The sequence below is a fragment of the Gallus gallus genome, chromosome 3, assembly GCF_016699485.2.
Source record: "Gallus gallus isolate bGalGal1 chromosome 3, bGalGal1.mat.broiler.GRCg7b, whole genome shotgun sequence".
Lineage (NCBI taxonomy): Eukaryota > Metazoa > Chordata > Aves > Galliformes > Phasianidae > Gallus > Gallus gallus.
The window spans coordinates 66,888,657-66,908,503 of record NC_052534.1 but is presented as its reverse complement, the minus strand read 5'-3'; the positions used below and the strand labels follow the sequence as shown (position 1 = coordinate 66,908,503).

The 19,847-nt window shown below is 39.8% G+C and overlaps 1 protein-coding gene across 14 annotated transcripts in view; it reads left to right on the top strand.

Moving 5' to 3' along the window:
- ARMC2 (armadillo repeat containing 2) overlaps positions 1 to 19,847 on the top strand; it is a 95,314-nt gene that overhangs the window by 27,834 nt on the left and 47,633 nt on the right. For 7 of the 14 annotated variants that reach the window (XM_046939605.1, XM_040698338.2, XM_040698340.2 and 4 more), the window contains 5 exons: positions 6,877 to 6,995; positions 10,369 to 10,590; positions 11,731 to 11,803; positions 14,139 to 14,307; positions 15,514 to 15,721. In XM_046939605.1, coding sequence (XP_046795561.1) covers positions 10,397 to 10,590; positions 11,731 to 11,803; positions 14,139 to 14,307; positions 15,514 to 15,721 — 644 coding nt within the window. In that variant the 5' untranslated portion in view covers positions 6,877 to 6,995; positions 10,369 to 10,396. Of the gene's footprint in view, positions 1 to 5,800; positions 5,873 to 5,953; positions 6,237 to 6,876; positions 6,996 to 10,368; positions 10,591 to 11,730; positions 11,804 to 14,138; positions 14,308 to 15,513; positions 15,722 to 19,847 lie in introns of those variants that run through there. The other 7 variants (XM_004940334.5, XM_004940333.4, XM_004940335.5 and 4 more) reach the window with 7 other exon arrangements.

Sequence of the window (19,847 nt, the reverse complement as noted above, 5' to 3'; positions counted from 1 at the left end):
AAATGATGAAAGTGCTCACTCATTGATTTGCAAATGCCGTCTTTGTGATCTGTGAAAGTCCTGGTTTTGACTTCTTGGACTTTCACCCGATACTGACATTTCAATATTCTTAAAATACATTTCCCCTTTCCTCCCACCAGCAGCTGATAGATACAATGTGATAGGAGAATGTGTTAGGAGGAAAGGCAAGGAATGCTTATTTATAAACTTTTGACAAAGTAAACCCCATCACTATGTTAATGGACCAGCCATATCACAGTGAATACCCTTCCTGAATCAGCTACCTGTTTGGGGAGCTTCCTAAGGGGTTCTGTATCTCATTAGTTTTTACTCTAGCTATGCCTTCTCCCCAGAAACCCATTCAATTTATCCTTTTCTTAGTATCCTTCACCATGGACATATGTCAATGATGAGAGCAGTATCCCAACTATTATGCCGTCTAATGAATGCACAATCATAGTGAGGAGTGCATGACAAGCTGGTCATAAAAGGAACACCTTGGGGGAGTAAGCTTAGGGAATTTATTGCAGGAAGAGAAACTGCCTTTTATTCTTCTTCACCTGACACTAGTTCTTATCTCTACTTTTAGGTTTTCTGTTGGTGGTGGCTTCCACTACCTTACCATTTCCCTTCTTTCTGCAAAGATGAAATCCCGCTGAGCCTTCTCTCCTCTAGGCTGGATACTCCCAGCTCTCAACCTTTCCTCATAGGAAAGATGCTCCAGTCCCTTAATCACATTAGTGGTCCTTTGCTATATGTATGTCTATATGTCCAAGTCCAGTATGTCCATGCCTTTCCTATACTGGGGAGCCCATGACTGGACCTAGTACTCCAAGTGAAGCCTCACCAGTACCCAGCACAGGAGAAAAATCACCTCCCTCAACTTACTGGCAACACTCTTCCTAATGCAGCCCAGGAGGCTGTTGCCCTTCTTTGTGGCAAGGGCATAATGCTAGCTCATGTTCAAATTGGTGCCATCAGAATCCCCACGGTTTTTTCTGCCAAGTTGCTATCCAGCCAGTAGGCCCCCAGCATGCTGTGGTCCCCCTGTGTGGGACTTTATATTTTCCTTTTTTGAACTTGTTGAGAGCTATTTCATAGAATCATAGAATCATAGAATCGCTAAGGTTGGAAAAGACCAACAGGATCATCCAGTCCAACCATTCGCCCTTCACCAATGGTTCTCGCTAAACCATGCCCCTCAATACAACATCCAAATGCTCTTTGAACACCACCAGGCTCGGTGGCTCCACCACCTCTCTGGGCAGCCCATTCCAGTGCCTGACCACCCTTTCAGAGAAGTAGTATTTCCTAACGTCCAGCCTGAATCTTCCCTGGTGCAGCTTGAAGCCATTCCCTCTAATCCTATCACTAGTCACCTGAGAGAAGAGGCTGACCCCCAGCTCACTACAACCTCCCTTCAGGTAGTTATAGAGAGCAATAAGGTCTCCCCTGAGCCTCCTCTTCTCTAGACTGAACAATCCCAGCTCCTTCAGCCGCTCCTCATAAGGCCTGTGCTCCAGACCCCTCACCAGCTTTGTTGCCCTCCTCTGGACACGCTCCAGGGCCTTGATGTCTTTCTTGCAGTGAGGGGCCCAAAACTGGACACAGTACTTGAGGTGCAGCCTCACCAGTGCTGAGTACAGGGGGACAATTACTTCCCTGTTCCTGCTGGCAACACTATTTCTGATACAAGCCAGGATGCCATTGGCCTTCTTGGCCACCTGGGCACACTGCTGGCTCATGTTCAGTCTAGCGTCAATCAACACCCCCAGGTCCATTTCCTCTACACAGTCTTCCAGCCAGTCTTCTGCCCCAAGCCTGTAGCGTTGCCTGGGGTTATTGTGGTCAAAGTGCAGGACCCAGCATTTGGTCTTGTTGAATCCCATCCTATTGGCTTCAGCCCAGCTATCCAGCCTATCCAGATCCCTCTGTAAGGCCTCGCTACCCTCAGGCAGATCAACACTTCCAGCCAGCTTGGTGTCATCTGCAAACTTACTGAGGGTGCACTCAATGCCCTCATCCAGGTCATCAATAAAGTTATTAAACAGGACGGGCCCCAGCATCGACCCCTGGGGGACACCACTCATGACCAGTCGCCAGCTGGATTTAAATCCATTCACCACCACTCTCTGGGCCCGACCCTCCAGCCAGTTCCTTACCCAGCCAAGAAGCCCATTACTCCAGTCTGGCTGGGTCCCCCTGAACAAGCCAGTTATCTTGTCATATAACCAGTGGTCTTTCTAGGATTGTTTAGTCTGGAGAAGAGGAGACTCGGGGGAGACCTTATAGCTCCCTACAACTACCTGAAAAGAGTTTGTGACGAGATGGCAGTTGGCCTCTTCTCCCACATAACTAGTGATAGGAATAGGGAATGGCCTCAAGTTGCAGCGAGGGAGGTTCAGGTTGGATATTAGGAAAAATTTATTCTTCAAAAGAGTGGTCAGGTGCTGGAAGATGCTGCCTGGGGTTAAGTCACATCGCTGGAAGGTGTTCAAGAAACATTTAGATGTTGTACTAATGGGAATGGTTCAGAGGGAAAATATTGGTGGTAGGTGGACAGTTGGACTAAATGACGCTGGAGATCTTTTCTAACCTTGGTGTTTCTATAATTCTGTGATTCTACTCTTGACAGATTTCCCCTGCTGCATGTATGGGAGACCTTCATAAACCTGTTTGATTAAAACTTGTTTGGCTACCTAACATTGGGTTTGTTTCTAAGTGCTGTAAAATGAACTGCTTTACCTGCCTTTGAAATGAGGTACAAGTGATACAAAACACATATTTTATTTAACAGGACATACCAGATGGTCTATGCAAAACTGAATACAAAAGGAAGATTTTTGTCCAGATCTGAGGTAGGGCTGTTTTGTTTTGGAAAAAAGAGGAAAGAAATTGGGGGAGATGGGGATTGCATTGCTCCTTGTGTTGCTGAAATTGCACTGAGGGCTGCTATTACAGGTCAGCAACAAGAAATAGCAAGTATGATCAATGAATATTTGGTATGCAAAGTTTTTAACACTGTTAAATAACTCTGAATTGCATTGAAATATAGGCCGTGTATATTTAGGTACTCAGATAAGATTTATTTCTAAATAAATTTAAGTTAGTCAAACTGTAAACGAGATTGGATACCAACACAAAATCCCTTTCATGATTTTCAAACATTAAAAATAATTTCTGTGAACGTGACTGAATTCTTAGTATTTTTCAGTTAGTTAGGCAGAACTGCTCAGAACACATTGTTTTTACCTCAGCAGTCTCTTGAGCAAATACTGACTTTCTTAGACCTACTCCATTTATATGTCTTGTTGACACTTCCATCCTAAAATGAGGTTACTGCAAACATGGAGATTTAATTAAGTATCTGCATTTAAAAGAGGTGCTGAGAGAGTTCATTCAATAAAAAGCACACAAGAAAAGGGATTTAAGTGAGAAAGTTGCAACTACTGAGACATAGCAGAGAAACATCAGAAAAGAAATATTTGCTATAATTTCCAAAAAAACAAAAAACAAAACAAAAAAACCCCAAACAACCAACCATAGAATTAACTCTTCAGTTGTTGACCTAGAAAATAGTGAGGAGAAATAATATGCCTGTGAAAAGGATTAAAGAAGTCAAGAAGGATGGCTTAATGGGTTTAACTGACTGGATTTAAAAATTGTTTAAAGAATGATGCGATGATAATGGTGAAAAGAGATTCAAATTGGCTTTACCAGGAAACAGATCTACAGATGTTCCTGTGAAACTTCATATGTATTATCTCAATAAAAGAAAGGTTGAGAACAAAATAACATAGAATGAGCTACCTGTGAATATTCTACAACTAACATATGCACACACAAATGCACATCCTTGTTCTTTGGGTGTTTAAGGAGAGATATAGAAAGAAAAGCAAGTACAATAGTAATAGGGCATTTGTTACTTCTGAGGTACTGAACTTGGCTGGAGAAGAAGGATGACTAGATATCTCATAATTGGAGATCAAGTGGAAGCTAGCAGAGATGAAGGTGTATGTTATGTAAACCTGATAGGGTTATACATGGAGATCTTTTTGCTGTCATGTTCCTGTCATGATGGTAAGAGGAAGATGATTTTTGTTCAAGAAGAAAGGGGCAAAACAGGCTTATAGCAACACTGAGAAACATGAATTAAATTTAAAATGACTGCAGGGTTCTTTTCCAACAAACATGAGGAAGTAAATGTTATCATGAAGAAGCAATTAGCAAAATAAAGTTTAAGTCAGTAAGATATATTTGTATATACTAATTTTAAATATACAACTTACTAACTTAAACTTTATACATAAAATGAGCTTATTTGGAGACACATGCTTTCTGATATATCTTAAGTTTGTTCTAAGAGAACCAAGGAAGAACCTTGATCAGATGAAACTGTATTTTTTTTTAGGTTTTTCTGTTATTCACAGATAATAAGCACTGTCACATAGCAGTTTTTTAGATAAATTCAAAATACATTCAGGGCAAGATAAAGAAGAGTCACAGAATCGTAGAGGTTGGAAGGAACCTCTGGAGATCACCTAGCCCAACCCCCTGCTAAAATACGTTCCCTATAGTAGGTTACACAAGAAGGTGTCTGGATGGGTCTTGAATGAGAATGAGACCCCACAGCTTCTCTGGGCAGCCTGCTCCGGTGCTCTGTCTTCCTCACAGTGGAGAAGTTTTTCCTCATGTTTGCATGGAAATTCCTGTGTTCCTGTTTGTGCCTGTTGTCCGGTTGCTGGGCACCACCAAAAACAAAGGCTGTTCTTGTCAGTCACAAACATGCTTGCTGTAACAGGGTTGTCTTTGTTGCTGTTACATCTGGAGATCTTCTGATACGGGCCATGATCACATTACCCACCCCAGTACCAGCAGGCCACAAGGAAGCAGCTGGAAAATGGGGTCCTATCAGTGGGGTCTGGACTGGGAGGCAGCTTGGGGGGCACAGTGACAGTGATGCCCTCATGCCACCCAACCACACGTGCATGTGTATGTATGGCAAAGCAATCCAGCCTGCGGGGTCCTGAAGAACAGGGTATCACTGCCATATGTGCATATGTGTAGCAAAAACCCATTATGGAAGAATATGAGACCAATTATTTCTCAGTTTCTCAGAGAAAAAGATGCGAGGAGATGTAATAGTACTTCTGTCCTATCTGGAAGCTGTTGAAATTGAGCAGCTTGCCCAGAGAAGCTGTGGTGCCCCATCCCTGGAGGCGCTCAAGGCCACGTTGGATGGGGCCCTGGGCAGCTGAGCTGGGGGGTGGCAGCCCTGCCCACAGCAGGGGTTGGGGCTGGATGGGCTTTAAGTCCCCACCCAAACCAAGCTGTTCTGAAACTGGTACATGAGCTGGGGTTTTGCAGATGCAGCTATGCCATGATTTCATCACCGTGGCGTGACCAATGCTTGCAGCTGCTACCTTACTCTGTCAAAAACGTTTAACAACACTCGTTTCAATCAATATAAAACTGGGCTTAGAGAGAAGGCCGTGTAACAGCACACATGCAACACTTTCACTTTACCCAAATGAATAACTACTGTCAACACTAAGTTTGTTTCGTTGCCACGTGTTACTAGGTCCTCAATGGAGGCCAGGACAGACCGAAAGAACCACCTGCCACCTAAAGCCCACCTCCCCACGGGCCCCTTCCCGCCCCACTCCGGGGATGCGCGGCCGCCACAACCAACGCCGCGCCTCCACAACGATGCCCCCACACGCCTCAATCCACCCCGGCGTGCTGCGCATGCGCCCGCGCAAGCGTCCGGGCGTCTCGGCATCTGCGGCGTCTCCCCTCCACCCCCGCAGGTGCGCTGAGGGGAGCGAGTGGGGCGTCGAGGCTGTGGCGGGGCCGCCATCCCCTGCCGGCGGTGAGTGAGGGGCTTGTTCGTCACCGCCGCGCTGCCTGCGGTTCGGCGGCCATGATGTATGCGGTTGCCATGGGAACGGCCGGCGAGCGGGAGGGGAGCCGGCGGGGCAGCGCCTGTTGCCGGCGGCAGCCGCCCCCCGCTGGGCCTTGCCGCTCGGCCCGGGGCGCGGAGACGTTGCCAAAGGGGCTGAGGAGGGAGAGTCTCGCTCCCGGGCTGGGTGCCTCGCCGGGCCTCGCTCTGGGGAGTGCAGAGGGTTCGTTCGTTTTCCTTTTTTTGTTAACGACTTCTTCAGAATTTCTCGGAGCTGAGAGTCTGTCGGTTGTGAACTGCTGCTTGCTGCTGTAGTAATCCTAGTAATAAATCGGTAATAGTTACTGTTAAACCATCTGATAATAGCTGGTAGCTCGCTCTGATTAACCCCGTCTCGGTGCTAACTACCCCAGAGGCTGATCTGGCAGGCGGGCTCTGGGTTCAGTCATCATCCATGAGAACGCGGATGGCTACAGCACAGGCTTTCTCCTCACTGGTGCGGTGAGGCAGTGAGTGCTGCCTGTAAGCCGTGGGGCAAAGCCCACTGCAATACCTCGTTTTCATCCAGCGTGGTTGTTTAGTGGGCTTTGGAACCATTTTTGGTCTTCCAGATCAGGTTGGTGTCTACTGAAGGTCAGTTCTTTGCTGTGATGATTTGGTGCTTTTTTTAAGCCTGAAGCTGGTACTGCTCTGAGATGCAGTGCTGTGCTTAGCGAGTGCTGAGAGATCTGTGAGTACTTCAGTGATTAAATGATCCCGTTTCTGAGCTGCACGTAGCACCACACTGACTCTGCTATCCTGGTGCACTCAGCCAGGCTTTGCTGATTGACCCCAGAGTGAGTGCTGCAAGGGTGCAACTATCTCACTGCTAGTGATAGCTGGGTCTGATCTGGGGTTCTCTGAACCATACTCTGTTGAGCTGCGACTCTCTGATCCTGTGCTGTTATCTGCTGCTTTCAAATCTTTCTGTACAGTAAAGACAAGACCTGTGGAGGAAGCAAGTGAGAGGAAAAGGCAAGAGACCGAGTACAGCTTTTCAGAGGCTGATGAGAGACAGAGAGGAGCATCACCTGTGCAAGTTAAAGGCTACCTGGTAAATGGTGACAAAGCAGGGACAAGATTTCAGAAAGAGGCACAGATAATTAGAATTATATCTAATTTTAACTAACGTATTGTATTTTAAAGAAAGGCATAAGTAGAGTTTTTGAAGAGTTTATATAGAAAATCTTACCAAGAAATAGAAAACCGAATAGGAGTAGTCTCATAAAAAAAATGAAACAAACAAAAAAACAACAACAAAACAAACAAGGATAAAACTAGATGGTAGTCTAGGCAGCTGGTGCAGTCATCCTTCCTTCATCCTGTGTTACTACTCTTTACTCCTTCCATTCGTTTGTATTTTTCTCGGAAGGAAACTGTCACAATATAACTAGCTTAGAGTACTTGCTCAGTGCTTCTGGGATTTGGGATGGGAGAGAACAGGTGAAACTTCATCCCAGAGCACTGCTGCAGCAGAGCAGCTGCTTGATACTTAAATGTTTCAGCCTTAGGCACGATAAAATAGGGAATATAAATCTTTCTGTCAGCCTTTTGAAAAAGAGACAGTGGTTGTACTGTCTGTGATGGCACACCGTGTTGGCACGGCAGCCAAATTCAGATAAAGAATTTCCATGGTTCTTAATTGCTTGCAAGAAATAATAACCTTTCTTATCTTATCATGTATATATGCTTCTACTTTATGACATTGCTTACTTGTTTCCCTGTGCTTTATTACATTTTCTGGCTAATAATTATGGGATACCAATTAGTGATACATTTGTATCCTATCAGTACTACAGTTCTGAATGTGCATAATAATACTGTATGCCAAAATTAGGAAGAATTAATGCTGTCATGGGATCAGTGCTAAACTTAAGTTGTGCTCACAGCTTCCCCCTCCCCTCATGGCTCCCAAGCCCACTACTCTGCTTGTTGGGTGCCTGAAAGCAGAGACTTGCCAGCTGCCACTCTTACAGCAGCAGCAGGGAAATGTGATGCACCAAAGGAGCAGTGTGAGCTCAGTCAGGCATTCAAAATAAATCATAGGTACCCTTTGAAATGTTAATTATTAAAACTTAACTCTTAATGAGTTGGAAGTGTGATCCAAACAGTGACCAAATGGTAGAACTTACTAATTAGACTTATGGTTGAACAGTTCTATTACCAGTTGAAATGAAATAGATAAGAAGCGAAGACAAATAAAAAATTATTATACTGGAAATCTTAACTGCAGCTTGCAAATGAATGTACTTCTAGGATGGAAGATTTGCAATTGGTAATAGCATTAACAACTGAAGGTAGTTGTATCAGAGATGGTACCGATCCACAGAAATGCATCGTATCTCTCAGGTGGCTTCTTAATACAACTATGGAGAACGTGGGTGTAAATGCAGTGTAATACACATTTTAGTGGACATGATGATGATGACTGGCAGTTGAGCTAGATGATCTTAGATCTTTTTCAACCGTTATGATTCTATGGCATTCCAATGTCAAAGCTCCAAGGCTTCAAGAGCTAGAGAAGATATTTAATCTTAAAATTCAGCAAGACATCTGGAAATACATGGACCAGAAAAGAAAAAATGTGAATGACTTCACATTTCTGATTTGTAGAATCATGCTGAATAAAATTTGTTGTTGTTTCTGTTCAATATGGTTCTCACAGCCCTTATGTCCTCCACATAAGACCTTCAACTTGTAGGTCAAAGTCTTGACTTGTAAGTAGCTGGGAGAATAGGGAATGGTGGTCTACCTTCCCTGTTCAGTGAGAAATAGCTGTATAATTGTTCCGAACACAATTCCACGGTGGAATTCCTTACTTAATGCTCTTGAATCATGATAGAAGGAAGAGTATGGATGATAGCTAAATTCAGCTACAGTGAGGAAAAGTAATGTAATAATTGTAATAGGAAAGATTAAAAGCACTGACAGGCTCAGGCTCCTGATCTGTTCCTGTGTTTTGATATTCTGCACACTGAAGTGAAAGACATTGGTGCGCTACGCCTTACTGTCCAATTTGACCTTGCATAGTTAACCTGAGGGGGCTGTATTGTGTATTACTTGAAGAGACTGCCAGCATGTACAGGCCCTGAAAGAAAGAACAGAAGAGGCAGCTGGAAACTTAAAACTGTGGAATAGGAAGAGATGAACTAAGAAACTAGAGAAATAGGACTTTTTCTCCATGGTTCCTTCCTGTGCTTGAGGGAAGCTTATAAGTTGGAGGCGGACGGATGTTTTAAGCAGGTAGATGTAGGACAAGGGGGGACAGTTTTAAACTAAGAGAGGGGAGATATAGGTTAGGTGTTAGGAAGAACCATCTTTACTGAGAAGGTGGTGAGGCACTGGCACAGCTGCCCATAGAAGCTGTGGGTGCCCCATCCCTGGGGGTGCTCAAGGCCAGGTTGGATGGGGCCTGGGCAGCTGAGCTAGGGGGGCGGCAGCCCTGACATGGCAGGAGTTGGAACTGGGTAGATTCTAAGGACCCTTTCCACTGCAGCCATTTTATGATAGTTCAGAAATAAACGAGAAAGCAGTATCTGACCTACTGTTGGTTCTTTGTCATAAACAAAGCGAGAGGATAGAAGATAGGGTCTGAGTCAAAGACGGTGCAGAAACATATGTTTATGTTAAGGTAAGTTTGAAACACAAAATGAGTTTTTGATAGCTTAAAGTTCATGATAGGTTTGCTGCAAAATGACAAGGATGATATCTACAGAGACCTGCGCCAGGATAGCGAGTGATTTTGGGGGAGTTTTAAGAGACTGCTGAAGCAGATATTCCATTGCTCATTGCATTTGCTGGAAGATGCAGCAAAACAGAACACCGGTTGAAAGTTTGGGTTGATAATTTATCTTACGTTAGTGTTGTCTTTGCTTGGATGTGCTTGGGGTCTCTGCTTATCAATTACTGATAATAACACTTCTGACTTATTACGATTTCCTTGGTAAAATCAGTAACTTACATTGTTTTTTTCCTAAGTTCATTGTAAATAATGTTTCTCTTTAAGGTTTATTATTGAATTCCTGCTTGGACTATTCTATTTTATAAATATTTAGGTGTTGAGAAACAAATTTTCCGTTGTTTTCGGGAATACAGCATTTTGCCAAGGAAACACTACGGTACTGAACGTGGCAATTTTTATTTCCCATTGGAGAAATAAAGGTTCTCCATGTCAGATGCTTTCTGCTCTGCTTCTGCATTTTCCATTTTCCTACAAAACTGAGAATTAAGGAGGGAAACATAATATCAATAACTGCTTATTTTCCACCACTTTGTTATTCTGAGACCTTTTTTTTTTTTTTTTTTTTTTTTGTAATACCTTAAGGTAGAAGAAATATTAATATATTAATAGTTTTTAACTTTAAAGTTGCATTGCATTCTCTGCCTTTACATGTTGTTCTAAGTTCTTCCCGTATGTTACTTTACAGAGGAAGGCAAGCTTCAAAGGATGAAAACATGGAAAAGCCAGAGCCATTCTACAGACTTTCAGTGTCAAAGCAGAAGACCAGTTCTGAGATTATAAATGAAGCCAGAAGTGTCCTACGAACACTAAGAACTCAGAGGCCATTTACACCTGCAGAGGATCAAAGGAAACTTTTTGGATCTGGATCTTCACGAGCTCCTCAAAATAGACCTCCTTCAGTTTTTAGGTACTGTGACTTTAAGATTTTTCAAACATCCTTTAGCAGCATGATTTGAATCTGTAATTATGTTTCTGGTGATTTTTCTCCTGTGTTAATCTGTATTCCTAATCACATCCTTTGCCTTCTTCTAATGATGCTTACTGTTGGTGTTAATCTGCATGTACTAGAAGTTCCTGTGGATTAGAGCTACCAGCAACAGTCATTATACTAGTTTTGTACGCAGAGAATAGTGTAAAAAATACGTGGTCTGTAACACGCCTTTCTTTTTAAGACAATATTTTAAAAATTGAAATGATCTTTATATTTTCTCTAGAAACTGAGAAAGTATGTTTATTTCATCCTAAACTGTTTATGATGTTAAACTTTGTGGTTATGTTGAACTTTCTCAGATCTCTTAAATACAAAATTGTAGCTCTTGAAATTAAAAAAAAACGCTTACCTTTAAACAGAATTTTTAGTACTTAAATATTTCTTTCATATCTGTGTATGACTTTACTACCTAACATGATTCACATAATGCAGTAAGTGTCTGTCTTGTTACAAAAGAAAAAACTCTTGTACACTGGGCTTTGCATATGATCTTTGATATTCTCTCTCTCTCTCTCCCTCTCTCTCTCTTTCTTTAAATCTGTTTCCCCAGTCATTTTTTAAATCTCCTTGTATGACAATTATTTAATAGTTATGGAGAGGATATATCGGCTGTATTTGTAATGTTAAGTGTGAGGCATGCCAGGAAGGATGCTAAACCATGTCTGAATTGTGATACAAGTCAGTCAGTAGCCATACTGTTTTCAGGCACTCTACGTATCTTATGTTTCATGTTACATGGTGTGCCCTTACAGAAGATAAGAACCTGAGAATGACTTGGCTGTTCACTGACAATCAGGTAATAAGGTAGCTCAGGTTGGCATCCATGCTTCTTCCGTATGTGCTACAGCAAGGAGTGTGCTCCTGCCTGTACAAACCTGAGTTTTCTGCCCTTCAGTGTTCTGCAGCTTCTGTCAGATAGCTTGGGTGCTAACCACAGTTGTTTGTGCATGAGGTTAGGCATATATTAGAGAACTGTTATAGATGTGTATGAAATAAACTGTATTGTGGCAAGCATGCATCTGCTTTATTCATTTATGATTAATTTCTTTGTCCTAGTCTTCATGCTTCCAGTTTTGATTTGGCTGAATCAAGACCTGCTTCTGGTGTTCGTCTTAGCCCATTGGATTATGTGAGTACTCTGGATGTAACTCTATGCAATGCTGACATAAAAATATGTAAGAATTTATGCAGCGCAATGTAATTCTGGAATTTGATATTGTTGAAATAGGTTGGAGAAGAAAAGAAGCCTGCCATAATATTAGTCTGAGACTTACAAAGTCAACTTTGTCATTTTTTAAAAATGAAGCTGGGAATAATGTCAACTATATAAATATTACTGTACTGCATCAAAATTGTAAGTGACATTAACAAGAATCGGAAGATGGAAACTTTAGTCAGCTTTCTCATTTAAGATTACTAAAATACAAAAGGTCCTAAGCATCAACATGAGTCAACAACGTGCCCTTGCTGAGTAGCATTCTGGTCTGCTTTAAGAAGGATGTTGCTGGCAGATTGAGGGAGGTGGTCCTACCCCTCTGTTTGGCATTAGCAAGACTGCACCTGGAGTGCTGAGTCCAGTTCTAGGCTCCCTAGTAAAATAGTGATACAGAGCATCTGGAGAGTTGGACCAGTTAAGCCCACAGATATAATGAAGGGACTGAAGCACCTCTCCTATGAGAAAAGGCCGAGAGTGATGGAATAGTTCAGTGTAGAGAAGGCTCAGTAGGCTTCCGTCGATATATATAGATACCTGAAGGGGATGGTGCAAAGCGGACAGAGCCAGGCGCTTTTCAGCCATGCTCAGTACCAGTGGTGCCAGGACAAGAGGCAGCGGGCACAAACTGAAACACAGAAGGATTCCTCTGAACATCAGAAAGCACTTCTGTGCTGGGCAGGTGACAGAGCACTGGTAGAGATTACCCAGATAGGCGGTAGAGTCTCCTGCTTGGTAACATTCAAAAGAATCTTATATATGAGGTACTGCGGGATGTTAGTCTAGGTGGCCATGCTTAAGGAATGGTTTGGACCAGATGGCCTCTGGAGGTCCATTCCAGCCACAACCATGATTCTATGATCAGTAACTTGAAAGTCACTTTATGGGTGGTATTTTGTATTTGACTTACACATCTGTAATTGATCTTTTAATCGATATACATCTGAAATCTATATAGATCTGTAGTTGATTATCATTTATTTAAAAGTTGGGTAGAGGTACCTGTAAGGAAACCCCTTCTTTCCCTCCATGAAAATTTTGAATTATTTTCATTTTATAAGTGGATCTTTTCTGTATGTCTTTTATGTTTAATCTTGAAATATAATATTGTCAGAATCATTTGTTTCACGTCAAGGAGAAGAAAGTGTGCTAAAACAGTGAAGTATGCTTGCTGTATATATCATTTCTTAGGTGGTATACTAAATGTGGTATTCCTTGGGAAAGTAGGAAAAGAAACCTCAACGATTTCCAAGAAATGTCGTATCTTAGTAATTTTAATAAAGTAATAGAGTGTTTACATCAATAAGATTAAAAATACCATGCCTACATATAGAAGGAGTGTATTTAAATTCAGAATTAAGGGCTGGTATTAAATTTTTGTTTAGTTTGTATGTGAGTGGGTGGAAAAAAAGGAAGGCTTTTTGCATTGATCTTATCAGTAGTTAAGCTATCTTTTTCACACATTGTAAATTTAGAGCTTGTGGTAGTTGCAGTGGCTGTGGGCAGTGGGGTCTCACTTCTTGGGCTCTCTTCACTTAAGCTCCAGAGGGTTAAACTGAAAACTTTCAAATGGATTCTTTATTGTTTATAAAACAGAACAAACAAACAAAAAAAAGGTAGAGAACCCAGGTATTGGATGGTAATATATTTATGTAAAGCATGAGTGAATGTTTAGATGTTTACAGTGTTGGTCATATACTCTAAGATGCAAGATACTGACGTGAATAAAATAAGAACTTGCATATTTCTGGATCTGCGTGTCTTATCGCAGTGTGATAGGAAGTGGTGTACGTGATAGGAACGTGTTTGAAGTGTTTTGGAAATGCTACTTTAGCTCTCAAAAAGAAATCATAAAGAAGAGATTTGTCTCTAGGATCGCACACTACAGATAACGTTAAATGAGTATTTCTGAGGGAAAGAATTTCAAATTTCAGTTACTCTACTGAACAGCTTAGGTTAGTTGGTTGGTTTCTGTTTGTTTTTTTGCGCCCCTGAGTGTTTGCTTTTAAGTAGCTTTCTGGGGTGATATTAGTAGAAGTGCTCTGGCTTGTTCAGTGAAATGTTATCTTTAGATTTTGGATGTGTTTTCTTCCTGAGTAAACCTATGTAACTTTTGCTATTCTATTCTAAATATACCTTTTTGCTTAAATTGTTCTTTTTTTCTTTTCTTTAAGTTTTACTTAAAAAAAAAAAAAAAAAAAAAAAAAAAGAAATGGTGCTTTTATCACAATTTCTTTTACCTTTATGACAGAAGCCAATACTGGTCATTTCATCTAAAGATGAAGATTCTTCTGTTTCCCTTCCAAAGCCTGCTGTGGATGCTGCAGAGGTTAGGAAAGTCAGCGATGCTCGGGCACAGTTATTTAGAAGAACTTCTCAGGGAGATGCCTTTCCTGCTAAAATGGCTCCACTGGATCACCGTAAGAATCTTACTTCCTACAAATATAACTGCGTGACCCGTTTCGATATCATTAATTATTATTAAAGAACCATCAAGTCCTTTCAGAGTAAATTTTAAAAATACTGAGTGGCTTAAAGCCAGTCCTAAAAATATGATTTCCAAAGATGATACTGGCTTTCATTTCTGAAAATAAGTTGGAAGATTCTCAGATGCCTTTTTTTTCCTATAGGTTTTTAAGTAATGGAGGTTTTTCCTGAAAGGTTTCTTCAGTGGGTTAAATGATCAGTAAATGCTGAAATATTTAAAGAGATAATGAGATGGCATCTTCTAAGGAGATTCTTTGATGGATTCTTGAGCATAAAAGGAAGAGTAAATAGGAGTAATAAGTCTTGACAGGTCTCCAGCTACATCATATTTAGTGTTAAGTTTCATTAGTGGAGACTTAATAAAGGTCACTAAACATGTTGCTTCAGTCATTTTCCATCTGCAAGAAAATTACTTTTGTGACCTTGATTTCCTGCACGCTAACTCATTATGGAATGTGCTAGAACTCTGTCTTTAATGAAGACTCGTTTACAAAAATGACTATTCTTTCATTGCCTGGGATTGTTACTTTATATGATAAATTGAATATCACTTTTTTGAATCTTATTGCAAAATAAGTCTTATGCAAAAAGCACTAAATTTTACAGTGTTTCTGTGTACGCCTTCTACAAGAATCCATTAGCCCTGATGTACTGATGCTACTAATTGAAGAAGTTGAGACCCTAACATAGCTGTTACCTCTTATTGCCTCTTCTGGCCGTTTACAGGTGTCCTGTAAATGTTTATTTAGCTTTTGATTTCTTCAGGTTCTTTTCATAATGGGTAGATGCTGAGGTATAAGATTGCCAGTTACCTTTTACTTGCCTTCATAATATTCAGATCCTGAAAAATAATCACTTCTTTTACGAGGTACAATCCTCCTGTCTATAAAGGGGAAATAAAAAGGTTGAAAGATTGAAAACATAAAGTAAAAATAAAGTTAAACCTTGAAGGAGTGATGTTCTTAAAAATACTTTGAATGCTTTGCTGAAAATAGTCTCAAGTGCTCTCACGTTTCAAACTGATGCAAGAAAATTTTGATACTATAACATGAGAAACAAGTAGTTCATTTTGAGCTCCCTCCTGTGTATTTATTGTGTAAGAACACTCCTACAAAATATATTTTCTTTGTCTGTTTCAGATGAAGAGAAGCTTGATTGTGAAGAACCAGCGATGATGAGTAGTCTTCACGGAACTAATGATAACTGCTTAGCAGAGCAAAGGGCATACACACCATTTAATGACAAAAGCGAGCAATTAATTTGTAATGAGCACAGTGGTAAACCGGAAAGGGAAGATGTTCTAAAAGGCACAGCAGGAAAACATTTATTTCAACTAAAAGGTGAAAGGTCAGTATTGTTCGAGTATGGTAATGTGAAATTTCTACACAACATTTCTTTCTAGTCATTCTATTGTGTGAGTATCAAAATGTTCAGAATTGATGGATTTTTAAGGTAGCACTAAAACATTAGAACAAAACTTTGTTCACATTACTAGACAAATTATTCTTAAGAAGTTTCTACAGTCAAAAGACTAATTTGTCCAAAGATTGTAGATAGGGAGTTACTTTATGTACAAAAAACTTCAATTTTTTTTCATCATCTCAAAACTAAGTCTTCTAGTAATCACATATAGAATATTCAAGTTTAAATTCAATTTTTTTTTTCTGGTTCAAGCCTGTTGTTTTAAGATACTACATGTTCTTGCCTCATCTCTATTGATGAGTAGAGGTAAGATTTCAATTCTGGTATTGAGGATATGTGTTCATACACAAAAATAAGCTTAAACTCATTGGAAATGCAGGCAGATTTTTATTTTCTGTGGGCTTTGAATTTTTTTAGGTTTTTTTTTTTTTCTGTGATCAAGCAGCTGTAACAGACTAATGAGATTTACGTGCATTTAGTCTGATTTTATTGAACCTAGGTTATATCCATTCTGTAACTCAGAAGTCATTTTTTTTTTCTTTCTTTAATTCAGATCTGAACTCTTGCATGGGGAGGACCGTTCTGCTTTGTGATCAGTAGATGTATCGGTTGCTGCACTAGTAGCTGGGCAGACAGCTGTGAATAACATTGACAGATCTAACAATCTCTAAAGTAAAGAATAAATAACACTTAAACTTCATAACGCATTCCATAAACAATTGGTCACTGTTAAAAATAAATGTTTGCCAGTAAATATCTTCTTTCTAGCTCATTATTAGGCTTATGAAGAAATTATTTTTATGGATATTCCAATGCTTCTTCCATATTAAAGAGAATTTTCTTAAAGTTATAAAATAAAAAGCCTTTCATTAATTTACGTGGTGATGATATTGAATACTTCAGAGCGTGTTGTCTCCTGAAGATGTTATAGCAGAGCTATCGTAATGTTCTTTTGTATTAAATTGAAAGCAAAATTAAAAAAAAAAAGATTCTAAAAGACTTGAGACAAGAAGGAGCAAACAAAAAGTTTCATGATTATAAGGGGAGGGAAAAGGATGAAAGCTCAGAGATGGAAAAAATGTGAGTGAATATATGTAAAACTCAAAGAAAGCTTTGGTGTGAAATCATTTTCTCCCATTAAAATCAGTGACCCCAAGGACTTTCTAGCTAAAGACTGTATGAATTATCACACCACATGAGTTACTGTAATTTGACTTTTACTTAGTAAAGCTGTGGCGTGAAGTAATTTGCTACAGCAGTTGAAACAGATAGTTACTTAATGGTGTCCAAGTGTCTCCAGTAAGAAAAGGTCATCTGCTGCTTTTACTAACTGGAGAGAATGACCTTTCTTCTGAGTCTTAATTTTAAATCTTGAAGATCTGCTTAAATAGGTAACTTAGAGCTTATTGTGCATTCCTGCTATTTGTTCATAAAATATCTGCTTGTCCTTTATAAGCTTGAGAGCTCCACAGGTTTTTGCTTTGGGTTTTTTGCTACTTATGCTTTTCACAGTTATCCATTTTGTATGGCATTGTGTGCCATAGTCACTGAGTTTTCCAGTAGTTTGAAACACAGAATGTTGTGATTTCTACTTTGAGAATAGTTTCAGAGAATTATTGGCTTCTATTTTGAAATATTTTTGTGAGTTGGCAAAAAAGGCCTATTGCTGACAAGTTTGCTCACTGCAACATAAAGTCTTATGGACATTTTCAGTTCAGATTCTCGGTGTGAGAGAATTTGGAGAGCATATTAAAAATAGAAGAAAATGCTATGTTTTCAGTTTGTCAAATATCCTTATGCTCATTTGAAGGATAGGTTATCAATGTTCATTTTTCATAAGCTCTACTTTCTTAATTTCTTTATGAATTATTATGTAATTTTCTGACTCTTACAATTATAGTTAGGATGCTAATGATTCTAACCATAACAAGTGGACTTCTAATGCTTCTAGCTTGTCATGTGTTGTGTTACAACTAGAGAGAATAATATTAAAGGTAGTTGAATCTTACACATTGCTTCAATTAGATAGATATCAACTGCAGAAAAACGTTTTCTAATCTTGTTCTAAGATTTTTCCAAATGTTTTCTTCAAAACAGAAGAATATCATAGCATTCTTCCCTCTTTTCTGTGTTGAACACAAGGTCTGTGTTTGGGAATGCTTTGTGTTGTGCATGCTATCTGTACTTGAGAGGATTATTTTTGCCATTGCAGCCTAAGAGATCTGCCTGTGCAGCTTATACCCCTGTGCTGGAGGTCACTAAGAATATTTCAGAGCTTGTATGGTTTTGAATACCAGACATACCTGCAATACTATAGTGTGCATGAAAATAATACCAGGTGCTTTTCCTTTAGTAAAGTACAAATGTCCCTCAGGCTGTTTTCCCAACTACATCAGCCCAAGCAGTTCACGCCATTATACGATGGAATGGCTCTAGGTAATCTCAGCTGCCCTCATACATTTGAAGTCATTACTAAGACTTATGCCAATAAACACATTAGTTCAGTACTCACATGATACTACACGAGCCAGGCAGGCTTTGATCTATATCCTTTTCTCAGTTCAGAGATACCATTCTTCATCTGACAAGGCAGTCGAAAGGTATTGCAAATCTGTCCTTCAGTATATTTCCTTGAGTTTCTTCTGGATAGGAGTTGTATATACAAGGTTCCATTACCATAGAAGGATCATTGTAATAGGGCTTTGGTGTTCTTTCTCAATAGAACATTTTATCTACTAGGTGATGGCTGTGATAAGATTGCAGCTACTCCTGTGTCATACATACTTAAAGCATCTTGTACCAAGTTAAATGATATATTGCACATTATATTCAGGAGCAGACTGAAATTACAGAAATGTGAAAACTTTATTAGTCCTGTCATCCTTTGTATTAAGCAGTTGTGTAAGCCTCAATTCTATATCATAGTGATTTACAAACTCTTGCAGGAATTAAGCATGAGGAAATACAGGAAAAGGTTTCTGAGACTCTTCATTAGCCTTTGCCTGCTTTTCCTACATATGTACCAAAATAATTTTTCTAATGGTTGTTATTCTGTTGATAATGAAACAATAAAGCATGCAAAAATAGTATGGCAGTTCCCTTTTATTAGTGCTATTACACTTATTTCAAAGTGAACAAGCAGGAAGTGTTTTGTTCAAGCAAGAGTACTGTTCACTTTCCATCTCAAATTCTTTTGTCCTAAGGGCTGGTGGAAAGAAGAAGCAGCACTAACAAAATCACTGCTGCTTTATAAAGAGGCTTTAAACAAACAGCGACAAATGAGAAACCCCAAGACTTCTTATGGAAGAGTTATTTGCCATTTGGTTTGCAATACTGTTTTTTGAATAACCATCTAGTTAGAATAGAAAAGGTAAATTAACTTAAGCAGATTTGAACATTTTGACGTGTTGCCTCAGGATAGCAAGGAGGAACTTCTGACAATCATAAGGAAGCTGAGTTTTGTTTGTATCTTCATCCAGGCATTGTGTCTTCCCATCTATTGTGATTGCTATAGAAATGAAACTTATAAAATGCTTTCTGCATTCATATATTTCAACGGAAGTGTCACTGGTGATGGCAGATTTGCTGATGAAGAGCAACCGTTTCCCTGCTGAGAAAAGACGAATATTTTTTTTCCTCCTCCTCCAATTTCTCAATATTCTGAAAGCTTAGATGACATTTCAGGGCTCCTTAGAAACATAGATGCCTTCAGCAAGGAAGAGCTTGGTGGCAAACAGTTTACTTCCAAGTGGCCTGATCTGTGCTTCTATTAATTAAAGATTTCTATAAACATCTACAAAAGGATTAGAAGGTGTTGTAAGGAAGGTGTAGTATTCCTTATTTTCTATCATCATTGCTGTCCTTAGCAAATACATGTTTGGCACAGTCCTAAAGTATTCAGCAACTGCTTCTGCATGATTAGTTTCTCTTTTCTGTGCTTTTTAGAATTCTTGTAAGCTTTAATAGGAAAACAAACAAACAAACAAACAAACCCAAACCTGAAAAAAAGACATCTTGTAGACGAATATTGGAAATAATTTCTACCTGATAG